General features: G+C 37.1%; 1 protein-coding gene across 1 annotated transcript in view; it reads left to right on the forward strand.

Annotated features, from left to right (window-relative positions):
- Positions 1-1,127: 1,127 nt before the first annotated feature.
- The window catches only part of LOC133523047 (sodium-dependent transporter bedraggled), a 44,055-nt gene continuing 32,686 nt past the window's right edge, over positions 1,128-12,496 (forward strand). Inside the window, exons 1-5 of the mRNA XM_061858553.1 lie at positions 1,128-2,736; positions 3,379-4,408; positions 5,430-5,602; positions 6,277-6,516; positions 8,818-9,008. Of these exons, the coding sequence (XP_061714537.1) occupies positions 2,700-2,736; positions 3,379-4,408; positions 5,430-5,602; positions 6,277-6,516; positions 8,818-9,008 (1,671 nt within the window). The 5' untranslated portion in view covers positions 1,128-2,699. The remainder of the gene's footprint in view (positions 2,737-3,378; positions 4,409-5,429; positions 5,603-6,276; positions 6,517-8,817; positions 9,009-12,496) is intronic.

Genomic DNA, 12,496 nt, shown 5'->3' on the forward strand with positions numbered 1-12,496 from the left:
ATTCCCTATTGTTTTAATGCCTGTTACCGTATATTAGAATGAAAATTAGGTTAGTACTAATCCAAATAAGTAATTAAGCATATTCGCGTTGAAGATGACAATAAATACATAATGTTGTGAAGTTATTTTCTTTTAACGCATGGATAGCATATCTTTTGTTTCTTGCAGTAATGATATCGTTACGAAACTGTTATCTTTTAGTTACTTCACTGTTATGTGCAATTGAAATTGTAGTCGCGCAGTAACTTAATTTTTATTTTGTAACTATATGTTTTACGATTAATAACAATTAAAAAATATATGTTGAACATCTGTAAGTTGGTAAAAGTTCATTAAGTTTTTAATTTTGTTCAGAGATACTTGACTTTGCAGGTTTGTTTTTTTTTTCGAAGTATGTATAATATCTACTTTGTAAACATAAAATTACGAATTGTACTTATTAAGTCACTTCTGTATTTTAAAATATTTACTCCGAATTGTGAAAATCTCTAGCTGCCAGGCTACTATTTCATGTTCAATTATGCCAATTATATTTTGCATGAAATGTGTGTTCAGTTGTGTGATATTGCAACAGTAAGTGGTTTTTTTATTCAAGGAAATAGGGCAAAATTTAATGATTCTTATTAATTCTAGTTTATATTTTCCCAAGAATGGGAATTTTAAAACCAGTTATAATTTTTCACAGTTAGGTTCAAATACATAAATAGGAATGATTGTGGAGGGAGGTAAGAGGACAGGAAAACCAAGGAAAAGGTGGATATAATAAGCGAGAGATGATATGAAAAGAAAGCAGTTGAATGATGAGATGATGAACAAGAAAGAGGTGTAGGTAAAAGACTGTCGGGACAGCAGACTCCAAGTAATGGGAAAGGGGCAAGCAAATGATGATGAGGTCCAGTTTCATCAGAAAAAAGTGACAACATCACTTAACTTTTGAATTTAAAATAAATAAATTATGCTTAAGATGTACATTTATTTTAGCTATTTTATTCATGATCTAAAACAATTCAATGAGTTTGTTAATTTAATTTAAATTTAGAACAAATGATAAGTGTCATTTTATTTTAGGTATTTTCCCAATGATCTCAAACAATTGAATATTGAGCAGTTAAAAATTACAGTTTAATTTAAATATGAGGGTAAAAGTAAACAAACAATTTGTAAATTTTTGGGTAGTTTCAACATTTTTTGCTTTACCAAACAAATACCAAACCGCTTGAATCTGTCACTGAGCGATCTGACTTTAATCTACATTATTTGATCATGCAATGTTTTCATCCATTCATCATATTTCAAAATATTCTACTTTGCCTTTGATACACAAAGCTTTGTTAAAATTATCAACAATATGCACATAAAAAAAATTTAATAACACATTTCTGTACCAGCCTGTACTTGATTATTGTCAACACAAATCAACATAACACTAGTAAATCAGTAGAGAGCTATAAAAAAGGGACAATCTCAGCTCCAGCCCCACTGGCTTCACATAAAAACCAGCATTGACCATGCTAGTCATGCCAGCTCCTGCTGCATTGCTGGCTGGCATTTTGGCTTCACATCTCTGTTTCTACTGTTTTGTTTGCCCTGTGTTTGCCATGTGTTATTTGCATTGACGTGTTGTCTGAATAAATGATTTCTATTCTATTCTATACATAAATAATATATAAGGTTAAATTCAAAACTGTCAAAAGTCAATTCTTGCTCCAAGTATAGTTATTCAAATGGTGAGTTATTTGTTTGTTTTATTGGCTATTGTCAGTGATAAAACAAGATACGTAATCAGGGCTATGCTATAATGTCCAGTAAGACTTTATCAACAACAGATTATGACATGGCTATTGTGACTCACAGACAGAGATTGATAAATAATAGTGACTGCTAATGGCCATAAAAAGTAGTTCCCCAAGCAATCATCAACATATGTGCTATTGCTGGGTAGTTGCACAATTCTTGTACAAGATGTACATGGGTTGCCTCACAATAATTTCTTTTATCTTCAAAGTTATGAAATGGTGACCTATTTTAGGAACATTATTACTAACAAACCTGACAAGAGCGAGTCAGGCTCGTCCATCGAGGTTTCCGTACAAATTAACGTCATTTTTTTTTTTAATTTGTAGTTTTCATATTTTTTCCTGTACTTGTTGTGTAACACGATATTACTTATCAAATATCATAGGTATAGGTCAAGGGAAGTACCCTTTTTGATTCCCTCGCGACTGTCGAAATAAACGATTTTTGCGGCATATACATAATTTTTTACGTTAGGTAAGTTTTAAGTTTAATTTTTACACAGCTTCTAGGGACTGTAGACCTGAGTATATTCAGACAAAGTGATCTTATAAGGGTTCCGTTTTTTCCTTTTGAGGCATGGAACCCTAAAAAATATTTTTTGATTTTTATTTTGCATCGAAGACATAAGCACTAGCTAATTTAGTCATGCAATTCATGTAATTTTAATTCCAGAAATTACGTGACATTCCTAAGTTTTTCAGAATGACTCAAAAGCTTGTCAGAGATTTTTGTCTGTACATTAGGAGTCTTTGTAATTACCTAGTCCCTCATCACTACATACAGAGCTACATATCTTAAACTGCTATGTCTATGCTAATAACCAGCACTCCCCCAGGGCACTAATTGTGCCTATTAGAAGCTTAACTCATATGTAGATATGTTTCCAATGCAAACACTTCGACATGTACAAACTGTGGAAAATTGTCTCGACTAAATACTGTGCGTACTTATTTGGGATTTGTGTAGTGTGAAGGTCTTGTGTAGGATTGTGTGAAGGTTGTGTGTTAAAAGTTACGTGCTTCTACTATTTGTGCAAGTTCATTATTTTCAGTTAGAAGTTCTAAGTAGAATGGATAGTTTTTATCCCCATTCAACTTCTAGGCTAATAGTTGGTTGTGATTTTGCCTATGAAGATAATGCCTGGGTTCAAATTCTCGCTTTATAATGGCATTGTATTCCTCATAACTGAGAGTCCTGACTCCCTTGCAAGTCCCTTGCGGAGTTTGACATGGAGTTTGGTATCCGATGTTGAGTGGATCTGATCAGAATACCTCATTTATTGGGCTATGGGATTAAAATCCAAAGGGTGTTCATTTATATGATGGGCACATAATATAGTATGTTTGTCTAAGTACCCACAATACAAACTTTTGGTATTTAAAGTACAGTGGGCAGTGGGTCTGTCTATAGGGTCTATATGTGTAAGAATGTCTCAACTTTTTTATCTGGACTTTTTCGTTCCATGCCCGACTTCAAAGTACACATTAAAGAAACTGCATCATAAACTTTGCGAAACAATATGATTGCAGAAGCATATAACTTTAATTTTACTTCTTCTAGTGAACCAGCTCTTTGTTTCAGGGTTAACACCAAAAAGAGCAGGTTATGACTTAGGCCATGCTATAAACATGGAGGTGATCAATATAGATGAGGGCCGCTATGAGCAAAGAGACCTCTTACCAAGTAGCAGCGGTTCAAACAGTTCCAGCATTACGGAAAGCAATTACAGCAGTGAACAATCAAGTGATGACCTGGACAAGTCAGACGAAGAAGACTTAAGGGAAGACCTACAGAAAACCATTAGAGAATGCTACAAGTCTGATTCAAACTTCACATCACAATCTAAAGACATCACAAATGACGAAGAGTTCCAAGCTACAGCGCTATGTCAATTTATGGATATTTTGAATGACTTAGATGAAGTTTTAGACAAATCTCTGCTTGCATGTCTTGACGATGGAGCTAAGAATTATGATAGTGATGAAGGAGACCTTATTTGTAAGATTAAAGAGTGCATTGGGGATGCTGGACATTCCGACGATGCACACTGTTCCATTGATGATAATGCTCAAGTAGTAACTGCAACTATACCTCATGATGAAGTTCTTACTAACATTCCTGAAAGACCTATTCATGCGCTCGGTCGCTCTAAAAGCTTTACAGAACTATCTGGGAATCATAGAGAAATCCCATTAGAACGTGCAGGCACCACAAATGACAATTTAAGAAGTTCAATGCGTCGTCTAGACCCAATAGTACTGCCAGCTATATCGGCTGAAGAATCTAATGAACCCTTAACATTACCTGTGATCTTATTTTTGGAGCATCATGTGAATTTGAGGCCGACTAGTGCTCCAATACAGTTACAAGTGACAGCCGCAAATTTAAGCAGTGACGGGGCATCAGGGCCATTGATAGTTGGTCGTAGGGCTTTGCTTATGAACCGGGCTTTGAGTCTTCCATCTCCGGGAGATAGTGATGTTACTGGGGACTGGACGGGGCGCAGCGCGAGGAGCATAGCGAGGAGCTCGAGCTCGTCCAGTGACTCTAGTGAGAGCTTGACTGGGGTCACTGCTGCGGAACAAACTGCTATTGGTCCCACTGAAGAGAGGTAAGTTAAAAAATATTTAACTGTGCGGTTTAAGAGGAATTTCCTCCCGCGAACGCTTCGGCTATGGAATGAGCTTCCTGCCGCGGTTTTCCCGAGGGGCTACAGTATGGGGCTCTTCAAAAAAGGAGTGTACAGGTTTTTAAAGGGTCGGCAACGCGCATGTAATGCCTCTGGTGTTGCAGGCGTCCATAGGCTGCGGTGACTGCTTACCATCAGGCGGGCCGTATGCTTGTTTGCCACCGTCGTGGTATAAAAAAAAAAAAATTAAAAATTCTTAATAATGATACTTAACATTTCGTGTAACCTCTAGCGGCCCACCATACAAGAAAAATGGTTCATCTCTTGGTTAACAATCTACTATACTTTAAGCTCCAGTTAAGCTTATTGTGATGGAAGAGTAACTACGGAACCCTACTCTTAGCATGGCCCGACATGCTCTTGGCCGGTTTTTTCAATCATAATAGTACTCTATTATTCAGTGAAACATAAACCACTAACAAATTACGTTACGTCCCTCTATCTGTGTCATCTCATCTCATAATGGCCTGTGGAATCCATTTATTGTCAGCGCTATTATGACGGTGACCAAACGTTTATTATGATTTAATCGTCCTATGTAATCCATATTATTTAACTATTTCTCTCTTGGAAACTTAAACGGTACTTTATAGATAATGTAAGATCTTTTTCCTCAAATCTCTCAGATATAAGTTATTGTTACTTAATTACTTTAGATAGATTTAAATTAGTTGGTAGTTTTACTACTAAAGGAGCTCTATTTGTCAATAACAGTAATTTCCAAAAAAAAAATTAATATCGTAATATATCCCCTATATTTTTTTTTCGATCTGTAATAAAAAATAGCCACTATTTGGAGATTGATACAGTATCTTTTTATACGTGTTTAAATCCCGTATAAGTTAATAATCTTGTAAAGTCATAAAAAAATGAATATATGCATTTGTAAATCACTTTTCATAAAGGTCACAAACTTGAACTATAAAAACTCATCTTGTTCCAGAAACGAAGAGACTGAAGAGCCGCCGTTCGGTGTGTGGCCACACCGTATGAGCGCCATGTTAGCTTGCCTAAGCTGTACCGTCGGCATATTCAATATTTCCCGCTTCGCCATATTCAGCGTACATTTCGGAGCCAACTTCATTATACAGTTTCTTATACTGTCACTTTTAATTGGTAAGTAAGTAAAGAGCCGCTGTTCGGTGTCATGTCATAAGTGCCTGCCTGTACCGTCGGCATATTGAATATCTCTGGCTTCGCCATATTTAGCGTCCACTTCGGAGCTAACTTCATATACAATTCCTGATACTGTCACTTTTGATTGGTCAGTTAATTGAAGCGCAGCTGTTTGGCGTGTGAATCATGTTAGGTTGTCTGGGTTGCATCGTCGGCATATTCAATATCTTCCGCTTCGCCATATTCGGCGTCCATTTCGGAGCCAACTTCATTATACTGTTCCTGATACTGTTTCATTTGATCGGTAAGTAATTAAAGAGCCGCGGTTCCACAGGTCATCGGGAACCAAATAAAAGCAAAAAAATGAAGCAGCATTTGTTGTCATTCTTATGTATATGTTAACTTTATTTCAGTGCGTAGTTTGTACTCGTAGTAACTACACCCCCCCCCCCCCCCCCCCCTAATTCAGTAATATGATGCGACCTCCTTGAAATCAACATTATTTTTGTGACCCGAATGAGAATTTTTTTCTCGTCCCCCTAACTTTTTTTACTAAGGAAAAATTTGACATGTATATTTTTTTACCAAGGCTTAGGTACCGCTACGAGCCCCTAATAGAGGCTTTGTGACCCAGGGATCCACGCTGCCTTATTTAATGGCCTGTATATTTTCAGGTATACCACTATTCACTCTGCACCTCTGCCTCGGCCAAGTCCTGGAGTCAGGCCCCGTAGACATGTGGAGGATATCACCCATTTTCCAAGGAGTCGGCGTCTCCATGCTCATAATGCAGACAGTAACGGGCATATACAGTATTATAGGACTGTCATGGATTTTCGTGTACTTCAGAGACTCATTTATAACGTCGAATGATAAATACAAGTGGGCGTTGCCGCATGAGTTTAGTTTTGAAGGTGAGTTGACATGTTTCTTTGTATTTAAGTATAAAGGGGCCCACTGATTACCAGTTCGCCGGACGATATCGGCCTGTCAGTTATTCGTGATTGTCAGATTTTGCGAATAACTGACAGGCCAATATCGTCCGGCGAAGAATTCACTTGATAGTTTATTAAGGGACAAATGCAAGTCTTTGCATTCCAGAGCTAACAGGAACACAACACTACTATCCACAAATGACGACTGGGGTCTTGAAATTTCCCATTCCCACTTGCATATTCGAAGTAAGAGTGAAAGAGATCGTTATATAATCTCGGTCGTCAGTTTGGTTTGCGGATAGTATAGATTTCTAGCTACAGATCGTGTCGTTCACGACGACGCGCCTTGACTCGTAATGTCATGTTATTAAAGCATAGATTTGACAAATTTGCGCGTCTTCGTGGATGACACAAACTATAAATATAGGTTATGAATGAAATAATTTATAAATTGTCCATGCAATTTTGATCCTGATGGTACGGGTTGATTTGATTTTGTCATGTCTAAACGAACTTTCAGAAATCTTCTGGGCCAGTCGCGATACGTAACGCGAAAATTTTTTCAGTATAATTCTGCGAATTAGATGTCTATAGAACAGCTGTTTTTTCACGATTTTAAATTTGATGTCATAGTAAAATTTGTTCAGTATGACCTAAATATTCTTTCTTCAGAGTAAGGTTAGATAACAAAATCTTACGGTATTATAGGCTTATAATGGAACACCTTTGTCACTTACCGTAAGATTTTGTATGTGGGAAATTGCATCTGGCTAGCGGCAATATATTTCCCACATGATTTTGAACTGTTTCATATTTATAGGGTTCAATTATGCATAATTTCTGATACCCTTATGGCTTTTAAAGCGTTAAATAGCGCCTCTATATTCAAGGCGTATGTTCAGATATTTTTGAGCGCCTTGGCCTCTCCAATATATCTATAGCGATTATACTAGTTACCATGGCATTGCTCTCATTCTCTTCTCAATGGTTCCAATTTTAATGGCTTCTGCCTAACGTTGGACGAAACAGGAAACATTTGAAGGTCGGCTAGGCGGTAGTCAATTTACTCAATTGATTTTTTTCTAGTGCAGTCAATTTACGTAGACAATGATAGTAATTCTATTACTATTCGTCACTAACTGTTTATTGGTAAAATGCATTCATATACTTTTTTACAAACTTTTATTTAACTTGCAATGTATACACGACCTTATTGCCTATAGTATTAAGGTAGTGTGTACATATTTTTGTAACTTTGTCCGTATCGATATTTAATACCTTTACTGTATGTACGTATGTTCAGGTCAAATATTTCATGCTAAATTAGACCCGCTTCCCATTATTCTATTGAGCTGAAATTTCACATACATATGTAAGTTGGGTGACAATGCAATATTATGGTACCACCGAGCTGATCTGATGATGGACTCGGGAGGTGGCCATAGGAACTCTGTGATAAAACAACGCAACGTAAATGTGTTAGGATTAGATAGAATTGTCTCGATGAGTATCAATTGCCTGTTGAAAGTTACAGTTAGCTATTAAAGCGTGTATCATTTAAAAAAAAATATAACTTATTATATTTACGATTATAAAGATAAGCATGCTTTTGTATTTGTTGCTTCCGAGCATTAAGTTAATTGGCGCAATCGCAAACTGTACCACGCGACCAAAACGTCGTAAGCACCGTAAAGTACATGGCGCTTACACGTTTAGGTCGCGAGATTCACGCTCCGCTTCTATGGTTTGTTGTCAAAACAACAACTCACGGGACAAAATACTGGTGCTCTGTGCCGGTTCCATACGTAGTAATAACAGTCCAGTGCAGGGATCGGAAACCGGTAGTTTTTGTATGGGAACGAAAACGGTATTTTTTCGTTCTTTGTTAATTATTTCATTTCTAATTGGGCAATCTAATAATACGAAGTCATTATCTAAAAACACAACCGAGTCCTATATTTCGAGTATAAAATAAACCGAAATATATGTTTATATCTAAGCTTTTCCAAAAAACCGGTTCCAATCCCTGGTCCAGTGCTTGCGAAACGAGTTTTCAGAGTTAAACCCTGGTATGCGGCCTGTCAAATTTGATCATAGAAAAAGTGACCTTGACATTTGAAACAATAGATTTAAATTCACACGCACGGATCCGTGCCTAAGCATACGAGGGGTTCTCAATAATTATCTCTGTACCAGTTGTTTGGGCTTATGATTGACTGTTAAGAAAACTGGCATTAAGGCCGTCATTTGTCACATTTACTAATAAAAAACCTTTTTCAGATTCCGGAGGAAAAAACGCAAGCTTCAAAATACAAGACACACTACCGCAATACTTCCACGGAGAGGTTTTACAAAAGAACCAAGGTTATAGCGGTCTGGGGACGATAAAGTTCCAAGTGGCGTTTAACCTGGCTGTGGTTTGGATGATCGTGTTCGTGGCGCTTAGCAAAGGACTGCGGTCTTATGGCAAGGTAAGGGTTATTTTGAGCAAAACCTAGCAATATGTGCTTTAAAATACAAGACACTACCGCAAAACATCTATGGAGAGGTTACAAAAGAACCAAGGTTCTAACAAAGTTCCAAGTGGCGTTTAACCTGGCTGTGGTTTGGATGATCGTGTTTGTGGCGCTTAGCAAAGGACTGGAATCTTATGGCAAGGTAAGGGTTATTTTGAGCAAAACCTAGCAATATGTGCTTTAAAATACAAGACACTACCGCAAAACATCTATGGAGAGGTTACAAAAGAACCAAGGTTCTAACAAAGTTTCAAGTGGCGTTTAACCTGGCTGTGGTTTGGATGATCGTGTTTGTGGCGCTTAGCAAAGGACTGCGGTCTTATGGCAAAGTAAGGGTTAATTTAGGCAAAACCTAGCGACACGTGCTTTAAAATACAAGACTCACTACTGCAATACTTCTACGGAGAGGTTTTACAACAGAACCAAGGTTATAGCGGTCTGGGGACGATAAATTTCCAAGTGGCGTTTGACCTGGCTGTGGTTTGGATGATCGTGTTTGTGGCGCTTAGCAAAGGACTGCGGTCTTATGGCAACCCAACTAGCAAAATTTCGTCATATAATGGTTGCGGCAACGTTTCTGCGGTATCCTTTTAGCTCTTACTATTAGTCATCATTATGAAATCATTACGTTTATATGACGCGATTTGGGCCCATTTTATTCAGCATTTCAGTCATATAAAAGTTGTTTAACTGCAACCACCGCCACTTATAGATCTTATAATAACCACCGACGTGACTATCTTATGACAATTTAGCTGTATATTAGCAAATTACATGACTTAAATATGACTGAACTGATCTGTAACTTCCATTTATATGACATATTTGTGGAGTAATCGCATCCTAGGCTACTAAACAATATAATATAACTCGATACTACTAAAAAAGGAATTCGTCTTAATAAGTCTTGACGGTAAGTATTTTCTTTATTAGTCAGCCATGATGTTACATGTTTTTATTAAGAATGCTCAGAACGTCGGCGTATGGTAGAAATGTATTGCGAAGGTAAGTTTATTGATGAAGTAAACTATGTTTAATAGTAAATATTTAATGCCCCACTATAATTCTTAGTTAATTAAATATAAATTTAATTAATATTGATGATTTTCTTGAACGCCGCGGCTATACGGCATTTATCCAGTTATAAGCTATATAATCGCATCTTATATAGCAAGTTTAGCGGTCAAAGCGCCATTATACATATTTTGTCGGACATATTTTAGGGTTCGTTAGAGTTTCTGAAAAAACCTTTTTACAGATTTTAGTATTTTATTTCTAGAGACAAGTAGCACCGTGAAATATGGTCATTGTAGCTGATGTGGACTGTTTTTTAAGAAAAGAAGATCAATTGTGGAGTGATACTGATGTACAGTGGCCTTGGAGCGAGACTCATTTCATTTTGTCTTCGATGTGTATTGGATGCGGATACTCAACGTCCCCGTTGACAATTGATCCCACACATTTTATTATATCGGACAATAATATAAAAAATCTACACGACACCATTTTTTTCTGGTGCCCAAACTGTTCAGAGTACGCTATATATGATCACTATCCATTAGAGGAATGTGAGTTTTGTGTGAATACTGACAATACCGACAATCATCCCCAAATCATCCATATCTTCGGATCCACTGCTCTCATCAGCATTGAATTGGAGTTCCATTTCCTGTACGGAGCTATCTTCTACAACGCCACCAACATCAACGTGCATGTTTTCCGACTCTGCAGTACTAGTTTTTTTTTCGGTCACATTTGTTATTTCTACGGAACCACTTGAAAAATTAGCACTTGTCACTTCACTTCGGTTTACCGAAATTCCTTGCGTAAGAGTAGTTTTTAAATTGGTGATAATAGATTGCCGCTTCTTTTTCATTTTCCTCTTGTATCCACCGGTCTTTTTCATGTTTTTCCATTTAATCCAATCCATTTTCATATACTAAATGTTTATATCCAAACAATGTGTCGGATGTCTTTAAATGATGTTTAAGAGCTATAACAGTCATAAAAAGGTAGCATTTATACTAAATAGTGGTATAATAGCAAAGTTGTATCATTTACTCGACTACGTTTAATTCTGCTCCAATAAAGGCATATAAAATGTCATTACTCGACCAAATAGTCACATGAGCATCAGGTAGAGGTAAGTTATTCATCAATATCTAAATCGCTGAATAAGATACTCATATATAACATGTTCTATAATTCGCGTTTATATGACAGCATGTAACATATATAGCTATTGTGCTGTATAAGTTACATGATGTCATATAATAGCAAACTACATTGCTTTTACTCGACTGCACTTGACATGTCGTAAGTCAGATATATAAGTCACTGTTACTCGACTAAATAGTCATATAAGCCACGTAAAAAAGTGACTTATTCAGCATTTCTTATATGACTTATTAGTCATATAATCAAGTCGAGTAAACGTTTACTCGACTTGCTTACATGACTGATATGCTGAGTAACTAAAAAGCTGCATAAGCTGGCTTTATACGACATGTGCTGTATAATTCACGTCTACATGACTTTTATATGATTTATTAGCTGAATAAGCTCAATCTTATATGACTACTTTGCTAGTTGGGAAAGTAAGGGTTAATTTAGGCAAAACCTAGCGACACGTGCTTTAAAATACAAGACTCACTACTGCAATACTTCTACGGAGAGGTTTTACAACAGAACCAAGGTTATAGCGGTCTGGGGACGATAAATTTCCAAGTGGCGTTTGACCTGGCTGTGGTTTGGATGATCGTGTTCGTGGCGCTTAGCAAAGGACTGGGATCTTATGGCAAAGTAAGGGTTAATTTAGGCAAAACCTAGCGACACGTGCTTTAAAATACAAGACTCACTACTGCAATACTTCTACGGAGAGGATTTACAACAGAACCAAGGTTATAGCGGTCTGGGGACGATAAAGTTCCAAGTGGCGTTTGACCTGGCTGTGGTTTGGATGATCGTGTTCGTGGCGCTTAGCAAAGGACTGCGGTCTTATGGCAAGGTAATTAAATTACCTATCGACTAAATTTTAGTCAAATAAATGCAAATGTAGATTGTGGAGGTGACGCTGTTATTGATTTAACAATAGGATATCTTACTATTAATTATCTTATTGCGATGGAAAAGTAAGAGTGCTGGTGGCCTAGCGGTAAGAGCGTGTAACTTTCAATCCGAAGGTCGCGGGTTCAAACCCCGGCTCGTACCAATGAGTTTTTCGGAATTTATGTACGAAATATTTTTACCACGCTTAGGACGTAAGAAAACGAAGCGACGTTTAACGAATAACATAGGTAACTTTCCGACGTATTGGTATGATGGAAAGGGACAAACGATTATTAGCGGCTTGTCAACTTTAGTAGACGTTTATGAATAAGGGGGTTAGCGTCTCCGGTTATCTTAGGGGTATAAAGTTTATTACAAACTTGTTTCCTGTTGCA

The sequence above is a fragment of the Cydia pomonella genome, chromosome 11 (genome assembly GCF_033807575.1).
Source record: "Cydia pomonella isolate Wapato2018A chromosome 11, ilCydPomo1, whole genome shotgun sequence".
In the NCBI taxonomy this organism is placed as follows: Eukaryota; Metazoa; Arthropoda; class Insecta; order Lepidoptera; family Tortricidae; genus Cydia; species Cydia pomonella.